Raw genomic sequence first — 19,889 nt, 5'->3', positions numbered from 1 at the left:
ACAACTTTCCAAATTACTTCTATAATCATTTTTGCTTCATTCTATTGGTATCATCCCTTATTGCAGGAGCAACAATGCTCTATTGGTAGCTAGCTGAACACATTGATGAGACAAAACAAAAGGTCATTCCCAGCTCCTGAGCCTACCTAAGTAGCTTTTCAACAAAGGATACAAAAAGAACAAAACTGATTGGATAATAGAAGTAAATTGGACAGTTGTTTAAAATTGTTTGCTCTGACACATGAATAAAAATACATGGAGTTATTAAAAAATAATTTTAATAACGCCAGTGCGGTTATTGATAATCAAGATGAGTGTGACTTAATCAAATATTAAAAATGAAAATTAAATTTACCTTTCCTGTAGATCCCCTTAGCTGTACAGGGTATTACATAGTCAACACATATACATACAGTATGTATATGTACCTATATGTACCTATACATATGTATATATGTGCCCTATCCAATATATACAGCCAATGGGGATGAAACGATACCAGGTAAGTTGACAAACCTCTAGAATGTCTCCTGTGGTCATTTCAGAGTGTTGTAAACATGAGCAAGATAATAGACTGTTTGCAAATAGCTGTGAAATAGTGTTAAAGATGTCCAAAATGCCCTTTCAAGTGCCTAGCGGTGTTGAATTTGAAAAGCCTAAAAAAGGTGTTAAAAAGTGACTCGGAAATGTATTGTGATTACTGAGAACTTTTCAGCCTCATTAAAAAAAAAAAGAACTTTTCTCAAAGATCCGACAACCCATTTGTGAGTGTGGGAATCAATGAAAAAGTACTACTGTGGTTTCCTTTTTGGGCCCAAAAAAGCCACAACCAATAGATTATGATCAAGGCCAAAGTGTTTACTGTTCTTTTGATAAAAAAAAAAATTCTTTAATAAAAGTTCAAAATTTTGCTTAAATCACATTTTTACAACTATGAAACTTGTGAAGAACTAAATTATAATCATCAAAATATATTTTGCTTCCTTGAAGGTCTATGGAAATCTTTACAAAAATCTTCTGGAAGAACCAGCATTATGGCTTGTTTTTCACGAATTTACATTTTGCTATTCATTCATTTACTGATTAACACAGTTTTAATTATTTAAATGTTGACTCTTCTAGTAAAATGGAATGGTTTAAAAGGAAGCCCAAACTCACTCAGGTTGTCATACGTTTTCGCACAGAATTCTGAAGAATTGGAATTAGGCTCAATATTTAGCATATTTTAGTGTTTAATGGAATGATTGTATTTTGATAATATTTTTTGTTTACCCAGAAATAAATTTTTTTTAAATCTATCACGTCTTAATGGAGGGCTTCAAAATACCTGGAATGATTTGAAGCTAATGGATTCCAACCGTGCACAACCGCTCAGCTACAGCCTTACATAATCTGTTACTGCAAAGACTCATATACCTGCAATATTCTTAACTAGGAAATATTTATAAAATATATTATTCATATTCTTTAAAGATATAGTTAATGAAAATCTTTGTACAAGCCTCTAGTTTAGTTTATTATTTGTAGGTTTTCCAAAGTTGTCTTGATCTTAAAGTTGCAAAACTATTTATAACGCTTACCACAAGTTCTATGTAGCCTTACAATTTGAAGAGCTGTATATGTAAATAACATTTACACACTACAAGAATTTGAAATGTTTCATACTTTATTGTCAGCATAGCAAAAATAATCAAGCACATGAATAAAAAAACATATGTAACCGCCCAATGTACCATAAAATGTAAAGCTAATAGGACTGAATGAAAATTACAAAGTTAATATGATGAATAGGTGGCATGGTAAATAAATGGCATGAAACAGGTTAAACTGCAGAATCTGCATTGAGTGATTATTGTCTAAAAATTAGATTTTACAAAAGAAATTTGCTAGGTAAAACATTTTAATAAAGTAGTGGAATGGTATTTATAGCAAAGGTAAAACAAATGTTAACTACAGTAAAAACAGAAAACCCTTAAACACTGCTAAATACATAAACTCATATCCAGAACCAATTCAAATTTGAAAGGTCCTGCAGAACAGTATAAAACCCCATCATTGAAAGGTTTAACTGTTCACCAGTGTACATTTTACATATTTTCAAAAGTGGAAAATTATAAAAGCTTGTATTTTCTTCTAGAGGCTTTAATTTGTAAGCCAAACTCAGTATTTTCTGCAAGAAAACATGAAAAGTCAAACCCACTACCAACTAGATTCCTACTGAAGAGCTACTAATTGTTTGGAAAGAATAACTGTATCCTGAGGATGAAGAGTTGGATGTTGCATCAAAACTTCCCCTTCTGGATCCACTCCGTGAACTAGGACGAGAACCAGAGCGTGATCCAGGTGCTGAGGATACATTGTATGGGCTGCTTATGCCTTTTGACGAAACTGAAGAAGCTTCAAGCATACGCAGACTTGTTGTGTCTTCGATCATTGAACGGTCAATTGCTTCTTTGTATGATATTTTTAGTTTTGTTTTAGGACAGGTTAAAATTTTTGGATAGCTGCTTATGTCTCGTAGCTTTTGTGCTACACGACCATCAATCATGGTTTTTCTAATTGCCTCCTCTGTAGTTACTCTTGCCTGTGTTTCTGGATCAATGAGGCCTCCCGTTATGTACTGAAACTCAAGAAAACGTTGCCCAGCTTCATAGGGCAGCCAATTAACCTTCATTGCCTCAGCTGCTGATATTTTTTTATTTCCTCTTACTCCTTCAAAACCAAAATAGGCTTTCTGAGCTTGCTTTAACCTAGCTGACATGTCAGGATCTATAATGCCTTGGGTAACAGCATCTTGGAGTGAGACTCTTTTCCCTGTTGTAGGGCTGATGATTCCTCCAGTGCAAGCTTGGGCTTCTAGCAAGCGCTGGCCAGTAATGGTATCAACAATTCCACGCTTGATTCCTTCTGTGATTGAGATTTTTTCTAAGTTTTCAGTATCAAATATTGCTGCAATAGGAGTTATTTCCTCTAATGTGTCTGAAAATGAGCCACTTTTTGACCATGAGCTGCTTCGAAATCTGGGAGAAGATAATGAGGATGAGGAGGATTCAAGTCTTGAAGAAATTAACACGTCATCACTTAAATTTTTGTTGGATATCATATCTGCAAATTCAGTAAGGCTAAGAGTACCAGAACGATATTTTTCAAAATCAGATTTGCTGATTACACCTACATCTATTGATTCTTGAACATCAAACTGGTTTCCTGTTTTTCGATCAACAAGAACCACTCTTGTTGAGCCATCTGATCCTGTGATTGTAATTTCCTCCCATTCACATTCCTGCTCAGAAAGGTCAATATAGGTGTTGTAATCTATAAGGCCTTTGTTATATGCTTCTAGCACTGTCATCTCTCTATTTGTGTCTGGGTCAACTATGACTACTCTGCGCTTTCTAAGAGTGTTTTTTTGGGACGTAGTCACTAACTTTTTCTTTTCTCTAAGTGGCAACAAGCAAAGGTTAGTTTTTTCATCCACGATGCACCTTTCCTTTAGCTGTAAATAGGTTAGGTTTTCTTCTGTATTTGGATCAAAAAAGCCTTTAGTATCGTCATTTGGATCAGAAAGAATGTCGTTTAACTCTTTGTTGAAAAACCCACGTTTATAAGCTACGTCTACTGGCAATCGATGACTTGCTTTGGGGTCAATAATTCCGCCAGTGGCAATCTGAGCTTCCAGCAAACGAATACCATGTCCTTTCTCTATAAGCTCCTTATTCATAGCCTGAAACAATGAAATTATGTTTCCTGTTTCTGGATCTTTGTACCCGGTAACGGCTTTCTCTGCAGATAGCATTTTTTCCTTGAACTCAATCCCAACAAGACCTCTTCTGTATGCTTCATCCACTGGAAGTCTCAGATTATTTACAGGATCAACTATAAATCCGGTGGCTGCTTGAGCTTCTAGTAGCTCAAGTGTAGTCCCAGGCCTTAGCAAGCCTTTCTTCATTGCATCATAGATTCCTAATTTTTCTTTTGTGGCCTCATTGTATATGCCTGCAATGCAACTGGATCCTTGCAGAAAATCTTTTATTCGCTCACTGACTTCTTCTACAGAGATCTGCCCTGTTTCTAGCTGATCTACTGTAGTAGCACGCAGAATACCAGACTCCACTAGCTCATTTACAGTAACTTGTTGTCGAATACCCTGGAAAGATAGACTTTTCTTCATTACTGGCAACAGAAGCAAACCAGAGTGAGGTTCAATTCTACATTTTTCTCGAAGTTGCATATAGCTTACATTTTTTTTACTAATTGGGTCAAGGTAATTCTTGGCATCATCTTTAGGATTATTTAAGATTCTGTACAGGTCTCTGTCAATTAATCCACGAGAAAGTGCAACATCTATAGGCAGGAAAATACTATTTACTGGGTCAACAATACCCCCTGCTGCCAACTGAGCTTCAAGAAGGCGAATTCCAACTTCTCTAGTGATCAAATTTTTATTCATAGCATCTGCCACAGCAAATATTTTTCCTGAGAATGGATCTTTATAGCCAGTAACTGCTTTCTCTGCTGTATAAATTGCCTCTCTGTCTTGGAAATCAATGAGGTCTCTAGCAATAGCATTGTCTACTGTTAACTTCTCATTACGTTGTATGTCTATTATTCCTCCTGTAGCTGCTTGAGCCTCCAAAAGCATTACTGTACTTTCTGGTGAAATGAGCTTCTTCCTTTTGGCATCTACAAGAGAATACTTCTCTTTAGGAGTAGCAGAAACTCCTGCTATTGCCCCAGCACCTTTCAGATAGGGTTCAATTTCTGCAGCAACTTCATCTATTGATTTTTGTCTCTTTATCAGTTTTTCAAAAGTGGCCTTGCTTATGATTTGGCATTCAAGAAGCTGGTGTGCTGTAATCTTTTTTCTGAGTCCATCAAACATAAATTTAGAAGGATCAATGGACAGGTCTTCATCAGTCTGAGTTTGCTGGCTGGAGCCTATGGGACGTCTCTTAAGACTTTCCAGCTCTCTTTGCAGTGCTAATCTCTGAGATTCTAACTCAGATTGGTTGGTTCTATTTGTTTCCTCCAGCTTACGTCTGTACCTTTCTTCAATTGACCTGATCTCTAATTGAAGTCTTTCAATTTCAGTCTTTAAACTAGCATTATCTTTCTCACATCTCTGCCAATCAATTTCAAATCGCTTTACATCTTCTTCCTTTCGGGTATATTGGCTCTTCCACTGAGTGAAGTCATTTCTTATCTGCTGTTTCTCTTCTTCCAGGCGTTGCTTCTTAAAACTCTCAGACTCTAATGCTGCCTTTGCTCGACTCAGCTCCTCCTCTAATCTCTGCAACCTTGCTTTATCTTGCTCCAAAAGTTTTATTTTCATTAAAAGGCTCTCTCTTTCTTGCATAATTTCGGTACATTTGCTACTGCCGTCTTGTATCTTATTATTTGCCTATATTAGAAAAAAAAAGAACATTGTTTAATGTAACACAAACAGTAACTAAACTCACCCCAGGTCACATTTTTACAATTTTCATCATTCTATTTGATAGCGTATTATATTTGTGTCATCTTTTGCTACCATGGTTACATACTTTATATATTAATCTTAAAGACTGATTTTACACAATTAGTTAATAAAAAAAAAGAGAATATTTTGATCATTTACATGTAACCTCACTCTAAAATTACATAAATAGAAAATGTGATGTATGGAAAAGAAAATAATACTTTGAATGTAACTGTTTTTTATTTATTCTAGTGTTATCTAGTAAGTACAAAGACAACAGATACATTACATAAAAAGGTTTACACAAAAAAGTTAATGATATATTTCAGAAATGAGCGGAGACATAACACAATTTAACAGAATTTTCAAGATTAAAACAATGAAAATTATTTTAATTAAACACTTATACATGAACACACAAAAGCAGGTTATCGACCAGTAGATAGACTGAGGTTGATTAGAAAGATTAGAAAGAATAACAATTTAGAGTTACACATGACTGTGAAAAACATGTTATTTAACATTTTACTAATGTGTAAGGTGACTTTTATATTTTATATAAATCAGATAAAACTAAATAAGTATAGTATTTAGTATGTTAAAATGTATGGCTTTTTTATCCTGATGTCTATTAAAAATAGTAGCATTTATAATGACCTATGTATGGGCCAGATTACAAGTGGCACTCTATTGGATTTTTCTGCTTGCTCGCTAACTGAACGCAAAGTAAACTTTTAACACGGGTGGGTTAGCGATTGTATTGCACGTTGTAAAGTAAAAAATTAGCCCAATAGCAAAACCTGACTTTTCATATCGTGACTGCACTAATGTCTTCTCCCCATAGTCTTTAATGAAGTGCACTGATAAAAACCATAACTCTTAATGATCTTGCACTAACCCGACACCAGGTAAGACCTACAGCGCTAAACCCAAAGGTAGTTATGAATATTTTACATGCTAATGTTCTTCACATAGAAGAAAATGTTCTTTTTTTTTTAAATATATATTACTATATATATGATAATTTTTTTAAAAATATATATCTATACACATATATATATATATATATATATATATATATATATATATATATATATATATATATATATATATATATATATATATATATATATATATATATATATATATATATATGTTTAAAAATACTAAGAACATTTTATTACTTGTAAAGAACATTGGAATGTAAAACATTTACATTAAACACACAGTAAAACAAATAATAAAATATTGAAATTGACTAATATGATTTTAAGTTTTGATGTATTTGACTGGAAAGGTCTCCAAAGTGTATATACTGTATATATGTCTATACATGTGTATATATGTGTTTATTTGTGTATATATGTATATACATATATACACACATATAAACACATAAATACTCATGTATATATAAAAACACACATATATACACACACACATATATATATATATATATATACATACATATATATATATACACACAAATACACACACATATAAAACACAGAGTTACCTCTGATGAAGCGACCAATAGCATCGCAAAATGCATCAAGCCACGCCCCCTCAGTAGCCTAGATACGGTATTAGTGCTACGGCCCATCTCTATCTCCTCTTATTAACTTGTGGAGAGTTTTTAAACAAATGCTCGTTTGTTGTATATACTGGTAACGGTATTTTTATGTGGGCTTTTAATATTTGTTTCACTTTTATGCTTAATAACTTGTGTCTGTGAACAAGCCGTTTTATGCCCATATCTCCATTCCTGGGCTGAGGGTGTATACAGACCCACTGCATAGATTTTTAGACTCTCTTCCAAAACGGTTAAGCTTCTGTTGGGGAGGTGAGGATTGGATCTAGAGAGAAGAATGTTTGCTGGGAAAATAAGGAGAACAAGGCTGCAATCCATAGAGGCTTAATGCACCCCAGTGCCATATCCATACCTCATAGGAGTTGAGGTGGAAAAACATGAGTGTCCATTTGGCATTGTTTTCTATTATACATTCAGTTTACCTAACATACTACACCAGAGAGGACTCCTTTGCTGTGCGCCCTTCCCTCTTCTGTTCCAGAATATATATATATATATATATATATATATATATATATATATATACATACATACACACATTATAGCCCTTTCCAGTCAAAAACCTTTTCAAATACCATATACATTTAACATTTGTAATTAATATTTATATGAATCATTTTTATCAAAAACTGTATTTATGAGTGTAACACTTTATTTTAATGTATTTTGATGTGTTTGGTGCACATTTTTTTAACCCTTACACTTTACACTAAATCTTCACTCGCTCTAAACCTAATGAGCATACATTTTGTTTTCTTTCAACTAATATATGCTTAAGTTATTGCGGTAGTAATATTGCATATTGCTTCCAGCGCTAACAATAGCGTGCCACTTGTAATCTTGCCCTATGTATTGAGTATTTACAGTATAATTACGTATTGTATATTAAAACTATTTAAACATTGAATATATTGGTAAATATCAAAATATAAAATGCAATAAAATACACATCATATTAACATTGAACTTTTTTTTTGTCTTCTCCCCCTAAATGTTGGTAGGATTATATTTAGACAATAACTAATACATAGCTAAATATACAAATATTTATCACTGTCCCCTGTATATAACGTAAAATTACTTTGACATACGACGGAATACCTCTATTGCTTGCTTTTGGAATTTTTCAATCTCCAGTTTCAAATTTTGCCTCTCTTTCTGTAAATCATTAATCACGCCCTGGAGTTCCAGAGATCGTTTGTTGCTTGTTTGCAGCTGGTTCTTTAATTCCGTTATAGTTGCCATTTTTTCACCATCTACCTCATCTTTGCTCTTCTTTACTTCATCGTATTCTAGCCTCAAATATCTCAGCTCTTCTTCTAACCTGAGATGCTCTTTAGTCAGGTTTTCTGTGATGGACTGAAGCCTTTCTATCTCTATTTTACTCTCATTAAGGCTCTTGTTTCTCTCTTCAATAGTCTTCTGCAGATGTTCATTTCTGCCATGAGCCTGCCTCAAGTTTTCTTGCTCTACATGCAGCTGTCGACGTAAGCTTTCCACCTCAACTACAAGATTATTCAACTCATCAACTTTCCTTTGCTTTTCTCTAAGTTGATTGTCTAAAGACTCCCTCTGCTGCCTCAAGTCATCTTCGTTCTGTTTTTTTACTATAGTAATTTGTTCGATTTGTTGTGTAAGTTGTGTAATCTTTTTCATTTGTTCATTGCTGGTTCTTCTTAAAGCTTCTAACTCTTCTTCCAATTTCTTATTAGTAGCATGCTCATCTGTTGCAATTCTTTTTTGTCTGTTTATTTCCTCATCAAGCTTATTTTTATCCCTCTGCATGTCTTTAAGGCTGGTTTGTAGTCTACCTATTTCATTCTCTTTCCCTTGTTTTTCCAGTGATAGTTTTTCATAGTCTGCTTTAAGTCTTATTAATTCTTGTTCTTGAATCTTTAACTTATTTATGGTGTCTGTTGCACTGCTGTTGGCTTTCTGCAGGTCAAACTGGGTTCTCTGCAATTTAACGTGCTCACCTTCAAGTTTTTTTCTTTGATCTGTTTCAACATCTATGAGTTTTTTTAGTCTTTCAATTTCCTTATTACGGTCCTGAATAGTTTTAGCAGCATCCTCCAAAGACTTTTTGTGCCTCTGCTCGTCTTCATTTCTAAGGATGTTTATTTGTTTAAGTTCAATCTCCAGCTGCTGTCTTTTCTGAGATAATTCTGAGCTATAGGATTTCTGCTGGTGTGCATCATCTTCTGTTTTTCTGAGGTTATTTGTCATTTGTGTTATTGAGGTTTTCAGTCTATTGACTTCAGTCAGTAAGTCTCTCTTTTCTCTTGATAAATTTTCCAACTGAGTATGCATATTATTAATGTCATCATCTTTCTTAACAGTTATCTCATGGATGGTGGTTTTTGTGATATTAATTTCTGTCTCATACTTGCTCCTTAAAGTTATAAGCTGTTCATCATAACTGTTTCTTACCTTAACAAGCTCATTTTCGTATTGTCTCTGACGTGCTGCCTCCTCTTGAAGTTGGTACTTTAACTTGTCAATCTCAATGTTCCTTTCCTGTATGGTCCGAGCAGCATCTTCCAGTGACAACTTGTACCTTGACGTATCTTCAGAATGAACATGTATTAGCTTCTGCAATTCTATTTCTAAATGTTGCTTTTTCTGCGACAGCTCAGAACCTGAGGCTTTTTGCTGAAGAGCGTCTTCTTCTGCTCTTCTCCTTTGTTCATTTGTCTTTACAATGTTGTCATTAAGTCTGGTAATTTCTTGAGTCAAGTCTCTGTTTTCTCTTGCAAGTTTTTCCAGTTGTGATTTAAGATCATGGGTATCCTCTTCTTTTTGAGCACTTATTTGCTGAATTGTGGTCTTCGTAATGGTTATTTCAGATTCATACTTGCTCCTCAAACTACTGATTTCATCACTATACTGCTTCCTTACCTTTGATAGCTCATTTTCATATTCCCGTTTCCGCTGGCTCTCGTCCTTAAGTAGGATCTTCAGTTTTTCTATTTCATACTCCTTCTCCTTGGTTATCTTTTCAGTTTCTATTTTTTGCCGGTTGATAGTATCCAGATCAGACTGCCTCTTTTTATGAAACTGGTCAAACTCATTCTTTTGTAGTTCACACCTATCCTCTATTGCCTTCCTCCTCCTTTTCTCATCATCTATCTCATAAGTGAGCCTTGTAATCTTTTCATTAAGCTCTGTTATTTGACTATAACATTTTTCCAGGTTCTGTTTAGCAGTGTTGCCATCCATTTCTGATTTTCTCTTCAAGTCTTCTAGTAAAAGTAGCTTTGTTTTATACTCTGAACATTCATTCTGATATTTTTGTAGGTTTTGATCAAGGAATTTATTCTTATGGGAGCTGTCAGAATTTGCATCCCTGCAAAGCCGAAGTTCTTCCTCCAGTAATTCAATTCTAGTATTTTTCATCTACAAAGAAAAAAGAAAAAGCAAATAAACATTTTAAATCTGGAGAAAAAAAACTAATTTCCTTTTACATGTAACATACTATCTTGCAAATTATCAGCTGATCTGTGCCCTGATTTCATGAGGTCAATTTATTAAAGTCTGGCGGACATGATACGCTACAGCCATCAGACATCGCTGAATGCGGACAGCATACGCTGTTCGTATTCAGCATTGAACAAGCAGTTCTAGTGAACTGCTTGTGCAATACCGCCCCCTGCAGATTCGCGGCCAATCGGCCGCTAGCAGGGGGTGTCAATCAGCCCGATCGTATAGGATCGGGTGGATTGCTATACGCAGCCTCAGAGGTGGCGTATGAGTTAAGGAGCAGTGGTCTATAGACCGCTGCTTCTTAATTCCTGTTTCCGGCAAGCTTAAAGGCTTGCACAGAAACAGGGTGAATTGGCCTAATTCGACAATAATAAATTGACCCCCATAAGTAGCTTTAGATACAAATGTTAATGATAATGAACACTGAACTAAACCGTCTTTGTTAAAATTGCAGTATTTACACAATCAAAGAATAAAAGAGCAGTTTTGTTAACAGATAAGGAATGTTAACTAAGGCTACAAACAAATATACAGTACCACTTAAGAATAGTTTGGGGGCGGGGGCTTAATTAAAGGAGGTTGTAAATTTATAAAGGCAGCTTGCCTAAAAAGGGGACAGGCCTTATAAACGTTTAACAATGTTTTAGTCCTTATCAAAGGTGCGTTATTAGAACAGGTTTACACCTTGTTTGCTGCAATTCTTTTTCAATTGTCAAACTACACCCACAACTTTTCTTATTTTTAATAATTGCACCGGGAGAAGACAGGGCTTGCTATTGGTATTGTGTTAACTTTAAAGGGACAGTCAAGTAAAAAAAAAACGTTCATGTTTCAAATAGGGCATGTAATTTTAAACAACTTTCCAATTTACTTTTATCACCAATTTTGCTTTGTTCTTTTGGTATTCTTAGTTGAAAGCTAGACCTAGGAAGGCTCATATGATAATTTCTAAACCTTTGAAGGCCGCCTCTAATCACATGCTTTTGTATTTGCTTTTCACAGCAGGGGAGAGCTAGTTCAGGTAAACCCTATAGATAACATTGTGAGCACGCCCGTGGATTGTGGCAGACACTGCCCTAATTGGCTAAAATCAAAGTCAAAAGATAATAAATAAAATGTCATGTGATCAGGGGGCTGTCAGAAGATGTTTAGATACAAGTTAAATCACAGAGGTAAAAAGTGTATTATTATAACTGTGTTGGTTATGCAAAACTGGGGAATGGGTAATAAAAGCATTATCTATCTTTTAAAACAACAAAAATTCTGGTGTTGACTGTCCCTTTAACTAAGTCTCCATTGTTTGGCTTCATCAGAAATGAATTAAACGCTGTAAATTAGAGACTGATATGTGGCAAGGTTATGCTTGTGAACCTGCTTTGAGCTCTTTCAGTCTTCAAGACTGGAAAATCCAGATTCCAGACTTAGTTACAGGAAAAGGGGACAAAATAAATAATAAAAGTATAGTGCAAAGTTGTTTTATTATACATAATATTTTGATGGAAAACTTCTCTTGTATGGCATAGATAAAATCATATGCAAGGCATCATTACCTTTATATCTTCAATGTTCTTTGAACATTCATTCAGAAGTCTGTAAGAATCTGTTCCTTTGGTAAGAAGTTCAATGTAACGTGCTTGAAGGTCAGCAGACTATAAAGAGAAAATGGAATTAAAATGAGACAAATAAAACATGGCAAGGTTGTCATGGGTTAGTTTAATAAACTGCAATATGAAACATATGAAACAGCTGAACATTTACAAAGAGAATTCAGTGTGAAATGAAACTTTTTAACACAATCTGATCATTAAATTTTAATACAAAGATTTTATATTTATATCAGAACACAATCTCAAACGGGTAGGTAGCGCTTGATATACTTCATCTAGTTGCATATCTACTATATAAGGGATTTGTACATATATCTCTAAACTGCAAGCTCTTTGGAGGAGGAGTCCTCCTAAATCAGTTTGTACTGTCAAGTCTCTCGTAACGTTTAAAGTGTCTGCATTTAAAGTGTCTGCATAGAAGTTCTATTTAATTTGTACCCCCTTTTGTTTTATACCGAGCGCCTCAGAATATGCTTGAGAAATTATTTTATTTTTCTAAAATAGTATCAATATATAGTAAAGACACATTAAACATAGATTGTTTAGATTAGAGCATTGCGTGCAGTAATAATCACTGCTGTGCTTCACTCAAATATTAACCCTAGAAATGACCTTACAAAACACTCTCCTCCCACGCCCCACAGTTTTGTCAATTGGACTGACCGCACCATTGAACTGATATCACATGCACTCCTGAAACTAGCCTACCCAAGTAGATATCTCACACATGCACATATTATTTCTTCAGCGCCCCCCCCACACACACACAGGGAAGCAAGCAGTAGATATCATGAGCCCAAATCATAGACAGGGAAAAGGAATCTTCCCAGGGGGTCAATCATACCCTGAAATCTGAAATAATAAACTATTTAGTGGTCACTGGGGTAACATAAAAAGATAATAGTTTTATTTGAATATTATAACATATTCATGATATTATGTAATATAAATAAAACGCTTATATGAACATCATTTTGTGCCAAGTTTACTGCCACCTCAAAGTGAGGCGGAAAAATCTCCACTGTAAATACAATTATGCACAATAGATCATATCTAAAGTAGCAAATGTTTACACATCGACATTAGCCTAATTTTTATTAACATACTAAATATGTTACCCTAATATAATGTTTGCACTTAGTTTATATTAGGGTACATGGAATTTTATTTTTGGAGGTTTAATAATATGGACAAAACAATCCTGTTGAATGCCATTTGCATATAAAACTTTAAAATGAACCTAAAGATAAATTGCCTAACTATATTAATAGTGAAATGAAAAAGAGATACAGAAATGACAAATGACAAATAATTATTATGGTACAGACACAGAAGACACTTGACTTTCACTGCCAGCATCTAGGTTTTAAATCCCATTGAATACATTTATATGTATTTGTTCCTACTGCAATATCCTAAGCCTATCAAAGATAAGGTACCCAACTTGTGTTTACAATGTTCTCAGTTCAAGTCCACTTGACCTCCTATTTATAACATTTGTTACATGTATTTAAAAAGGAACATAACACTGGCTTTTAAAATTCTCTAGGTGACATCACTGATAGCACTGTATGTGCAGACAGGAAACTCAGGTGCATACGACCTACAGATGTATCAGAAGTGGGCCGCATGCACACTTAAAAGAGGAATATTGCAACAAATGCTTCTAATAAATATTGCATGAACATTAAAACGCCAAAGAGAATATCAAATTCAACAAATAAATGGGTTATTGCTAGGGATGGGCGAATGTTTCGTAACATTCGAAAAATGAAACGATTTTAACACATTTGTTCGTTCAAATCGAATTTCAAATGTTTACATTACATTCTAACATTCAATTTTCGAATGTTCGGTTTTGAATTTTACAACAATATTCGAAAATATTCGTTTCAAAAAATTCAAATTTATATATTTGTAATAGTATTTCTAATGCTTTCTTTAAATGTAATATTCAAATTATGCAATATTAAAATTTGAAAAATTCTAATTTATATGTTTGTAATAGTATTTCTAATGCTTTCTTTAAATGTAATATTCGAATTTATGCAATATTCGATCAAAATAGAAACATTCAAATTGATATATTTGTATCTATTATGTATCAATTTACTAGATTGCCTACCACATGAACTATTGAACTTCTGAATAGTATTTGTTAAATAAAATGTTAAATTTGAAATTTCGAATGTGGACATTCGATCTAATTATAAACATTCTAATTCGAAAGTGACATTCAAAAACTGTATATAGCATTCGATTATAGAATTTTTAAGAATATTCGTTCGTATCAACATTCAGATTTATAATTCGATTTTCGGTAATAACATTCGTTCTAACATTCAAATTCGGAAATTTACACATTCGCCCATCCCTAGTTAGTGCTTGCTTAAACTCTATGTCATACATTTGGCAACATCATTTAACTCACATTATTATTCCTAAATTCAAGCAGATGCTTCATGCAATGGCAATTAGAATAAGGCTACAATGTTTCAGCAATGGTCTCATTATTTTGAAAGAATATTGAATCAGTTGGATAAGCGGGACAGTTAAGTTTTAACATTTCCACCAATTTAACAATTGAATCCAGGCATATCCCAGCCTGTGTGCCTTAGAGTGAGAATTTAAATTGTTTTTGTCATTGAATATTAAATAATACAAAAGATCAATAATCTTGGTGTCATTTAATGGTTTTCCTCAAAACTCACACAAAACAAACACATCTCAACGTCCTTATTGCTAAGTTACCTCTTGCATTATGATTACTGAAGGTGACTGGACCATGGTCCTTTTTATTGGGATATTCAGTAAGGTTTCCAGGCCTGAGCTGTAAGAAGCCAGTTGGAGCTCATAATCCTAAAATACAATTGAGTAAAACATTAATTACCGTACAGAATATTTACCTCTTTCTACATAGTTTATTCCCAAGAATAAATGGTGTAGTAAGTATTGTACCTTAATGCCTGAAGCACATTGGTCAGCTGTCTTTAGGACTTCTTCCACATTGTCTCTTTTACCTTGAATTTCTGAATTCAGATTCTGCAAAAATAAAAAAATCAATTTTATAACAAAATAAACTACCATACATTCAATCCAACAAATGCTTTCAGAATGCACATGGCATTATTGTTACTTTCATTAACGCGCACACATTGTAGTACTTTGTGTGTTTAATTTGTGAAAGCGTGTGTGAGCTTTATTTGTTCACAAGCACATTTTATTTAACTATGCTCACGATCAAGTCGACTATTAATGAAATTGTGTCCACGTTTTAACAAAATATGGGCACGATTTAGAAAAAAAAAGGGGGAAGCTTAACCCCTTAACCCAATATGACATATATATATATATATAATATATATATATACACACACACACATCAGATGGTACTTTGCTTATCGCACTGCATGACGTATATATTGATCAGAGCTGCAGGAAGCTTCACCAGTCTCGGCTGTTAAGTTACAGCCGAGAGCTGGAGATCCTGAACTTATGGCATCTGTCTTTATATGGAACAGGAGCGTGATCGGTTCTATATGAAGGCAGATGCCATATCGTTACAGACGGTGACACTAGCCAGATCATTACAGACAGTGATACTGTGTGTGTCACCATCTGTAACAATCATCTGCTGTTGCCAACGGGAGGGAATCAGGGAGGGGGGTGGACGGTCCAGCAGTGGAGGGGGAAGGAGGAGGGAAGGGGAGGCAGTGGGATGGCCCTACACTACAGAAAATAAATAAATTAAAATAATAATAATAATATATTGGTATTTTATAGATGGCCACAAGTAGTGGGAGGGGGAGGGTTAGAGAGCTATTTGGGAGTATCAGGGAGGTGGGAGGGGTGAGGAGGATCACTACACTGCAGAAAAAAGAAAAAGAAATAAAAAGAAACTTAACTGCATACTGGAAGACTGTCTGCCAGTCCCTGAGGGGGTAAGGGAGGGAAGAGAGTTGTTTGGGAGAGATCAGGTAGGGATCAGGGGGTGGAAAAAGTCAGGTGGGAGGGTAATTTCTTCATTAAAGCTAAAATTAACCTTATAATCGACCTGATTAACCCCTTTCACTGTTGAACATAATAGAAAAGAGTGATACGCATTTGCAATTAGCAGCATTCTAATTACCAAAAAGAAATGGCAAGCCATGTATGTCTGCTATTTTTGAACAAAGGAGATACCAGAGAAGCTTTAACAACCATTTGTGCCATGAATGCACAAGCCATATGTAAATAATTTTAGTGAAAGTTTGAGAAAAAGTTAGCAATTTTTTTATATGATCACATTTGGCGGTGAAATGGTGGCATGAAATATACAAAATTTGGCCTAGATCAATACCCTGTGTTGTCTATTTAAAAAAAATATATAGTTTTGACAGGTAAATAAAAAAAAACAAGGCTCTATTTTTGTTTAAATGTAGTAAATAGCAAAAATGCTAAACATTCTCCAGTATTTTGGGCAAGTCCTTCTCTAAATGTCCCAGTAGCAAAGGGGTTAAATAAATTGTGAACATGCTTTGCCAAATCATGAGCACAATTAAAAACAAAATGCATGGTCACTCCGGGTCTCTGTGCATCAGGGAGACTAATTATCCCTATGTCAACTCTTAACAAAGAAAATATGTGACCCCGTAATATCCAACATTTTTCTTAAATCTTTACTTGTTCTTGTCTCACCCACATAAATATACACATCTTCTTCTGTGCTGTATTTGGCACAGATTTCCTAACAGTAAAATCATTCTAATGCTTAAAGGGTCAATTTACTCAGACAAACAGGTCATTGCATTCTAAGCAGTTGCAGGAACACCCTTTCAAATGGGCTGGGTTCTCTCCCACCCCCTATGAGTTTAATTTCTGTTGCTGTTTCTTGCTTAAATAGTTGTTGTATAGCAAGCAGTATTGGTGCAGTTCCAACAAACACAAGCAGCTATTTCAATTACAAAATAAATGTAAATAAATTATTTCTAAGCAACTTAATATATATCACACCAATAAAAATGAATCATAGGCAATACATCAAAGAAAATAAATATAAACTTCTATAACCCTTTAGTCTAAGATTGCAAGTGTTTTTATTATGTAACTGCATTGTAAACAAGCGACAGAATATGGCGGATTTGCAAAACTAGCATAGCCATGGTAGAATTTTACATTGCTGGAAATCAGATAAAATCCAGTTAACATGAAGTATACAAATCATAAGACTAACTATGTATATGTGTACCTTTTGGTCAGTTATGTATCTTGCAATGGTATTTGCGTCTGAAAGTTTGGCTGATTCAATGATGTCTTGTTTGTGTTTGGTATCACTGATCCACTTGCTCACATTCTGGTACATGTCTCTATAATTTCTCAGTTGCTTGCCTTGTTTCTCCAGTTCCCATGATCTGTAAAATATAAAGGAATAAAATGACTCCCTTGCCAGGTTTGTGAAAATGATTACTACAGCATATATGGAAAGATCACTTTTTTTTCTTAATGCTTCGGACACAAGAAACTGTATTGTAAGCTGCATTTTTTAGGCAGAGAGAGAAAGATTTTATTAAGGGCCACAACAGTGGAAAAACAACATGGTCAAATTAGTTAGAGCATGCAATGTTAAGACTAGTGACCCTGCACTACTATGTGTTTAAACCAGCAAAGGGATTAAACAAACAGTAAAAGTACCTCTCAGGATCTGCAGAGCATTGCTGGTCCAGAGTTGTAACTAGCACCACTGATTGGATCAGTACTTCTACTGTGTGTTTAACCCCTTTGTGGGGAGCATGTAATTTCTTCACTATTATTGCCCTTTCATGTGGACATTAAATAAAAAAACAACATACTATCCAAATGTATTTAAATGAACAATTAAAGGTAATTTTCTACTGAAAAAAATGACCTGTCCAAGTTAAACTGAAACAAACTTACTATGCTCTACCTAACGAGTGGAGCGGTACATTGAGCTTGCGCATTAACTCCACTAGAAGGAGGCTTTTTGTGCGCATCAGTTAACACGCATATTACAAGTGGAAAAGTAAAACGTTTTTGCACAAGAGCTAACCCGTTTGAATTTTGTGACCACATTAATGTATTCCCCCTTAGACTTCAATGAAGTGTGAAGAGTAGAAAAAAACCTAACACCTTTACTCTTGCACAAACACGATCGCATTTTCTACAGTGCGCTAACATGAAAATATGAATATTTCACATTCCAATGTTCTTCACATACCAGAATATGTTCTATTTGTTTATAAATACACACACACATATATATACACATACACACAAGGCGATAAGCCTGCCCAGAGAGCAGTCTATGTTTAAAAAATACAAACCCCCAAGCTAAAGTTACAAAAAATAAAAAAAAAGTAAAATTACAGAAAAAAAATAAACAAAGCTATCTAAAATAAAAAATTTAAACCTAAACTAATACTGCTATAAAAAAAAAAAAAAAAAAAAAAAAAAAAAACACTCCCTAATCTAATCTAAACTAAACCACCAATAGCCCTTAAAAGGGCCTTTTGTAGGGCATTGCTCAAGGTTAAACAGCTCTTTCACTTACAAAAAATAACAATTAAACCCGCCAAAATAATAAAACCTAACACTAAAAACACCCTAAACTACCCATTGCCCCTAAAGGGTATTTGTATGGGCATTGCCCTTAAAAGGACATTCAGCTCTTTTACTGCCCTTAAAGGGCAATCAGCTCTTTCCCAGCCAAAACAACCCTAATCTAAAAAAAAAAAAAAAAAAAAAAAACACACAAAAATAAAAAAAGCCTAAGACTAAGCCCCAACTAGGTACTCACTGTTCCTGAAGTACGGCGGAGAAGGTCTTCTTCCAGGCGGCTCATCATCTTCTATCTTCATCCGGAATGAATGCAAGGTACCTCAATAAATATGGGGTACCTTGCATTCAATCTTCAGTGTGTGACGGATGATCACATGAAGAGGAGCCTCCAGTCGGTCGCCGAGGACCGCTCCCGCTGAAGACTGCCGATGAGGATCCATGCATCAGGGAAGCCAGCTCCGCACCTTCGCTCCGGATGAAGATAGAAGATGATGGACCCGCCTGGGAGAAGACCTTCTCCGTCGGACTTCAGGAACGGTGAGTACCTATTTGGGGCTTAGTCTTTGGATTTTTATTTATTTCTGAGGTTTCTTTTTGTTTTTAAGATTAGGGATTCTTTTGGCTGCCTCGCGCAGTCAACATTCCTTTGAGGATGTGTGCGCAACTGGCGACGGACACGTTACAAACGCAATTATAGTATAGATATATATATACACCCTGTACATATATATATATATGTATATATATAATATATATATATATATATATATATATATATATATATATCAGTGACGTGCGGTGAGGTCAGAGACTGGGGAGGCAATGGCTATGATACTCCAGAGAAACACACACGTAGTATAGTGTGTAAATATATATATATATATATATATATATATATATATATAATCATTGGCGGCTGGTGAATTTTCAAGATGGTGGGGCGCAAGACCTCACCCCTTGAAATAAAGCCCCACCCCTCAGCTCCACCCACAAAGGGGGTAAACACATAGTTAAAGTACCAGTACTAGTATTATAATTTAGCCATAATATTTTCTTTATGTAGGTTAAATCATCAAGCTCCTTATCTCCCTTATCCTCTTCTCAAGCACATCCTTGGTGGAAGAATACCTTTATAGCACATGAACAAAATAAGCAAGTAAAGATTAAAATACTAACCCTCCGGCATCTGTATAGC

At 34.7% G+C, this 19,889-nt stretch overlaps 1 protein-coding gene across 4 annotated transcripts in view; it reads right to left on the bottom strand.

The window, feature by feature from the left end:
- Positions 1-1,648: 1,648 nt before the first annotated feature.
- The window catches only part of DSP (desmoplakin), a 115,222-nt gene continuing 96,981 nt past the window's right edge, over positions 1,649-19,889 (bottom strand). For 2 of the 4 annotated variants that reach the window (XM_053714718.1, XM_053714717.1), the window contains exons 19-24: positions 17,367-17,529; positions 15,098-15,181; positions 14,891-14,998; positions 12,083-12,181; positions 8,151-10,445; positions 1,649-5,401 (exon numbers count right to left, since the gene is read on the bottom strand). In XM_053714718.1, the coding sequence (XP_053570693.1) occupies positions 2,207-5,401; positions 8,151-10,445; positions 12,083-12,181; positions 14,891-14,998; positions 15,098-15,181; positions 17,367-17,529 (5,944 nt within the window). In that variant the 3' untranslated portion in view covers positions 1,649-2,206. The remainder of the gene's footprint in view (positions 5,402-8,150; positions 10,446-12,082; positions 12,182-14,890; positions 14,999-15,097; positions 15,182-17,366; positions 17,530-19,889) is intronic. The other 2 variants (XM_053714719.1, XM_053714720.1) reach the window with 2 other exon arrangements.

The sequence above is a fragment of the Bombina bombina genome, chromosome 5 (assembly GCF_027579735.1).
Source record: "Bombina bombina isolate aBomBom1 chromosome 5, aBomBom1.pri, whole genome shotgun sequence".
Taxonomy (NCBI): Eukaryota; Metazoa; Chordata; class Amphibia; order Anura; family Bombinatoridae; genus Bombina; species Bombina bombina.
Note: the sequence above shows the minus strand (reverse complement) of the source record. Positions and strands in the feature narration are given on the sequence as shown.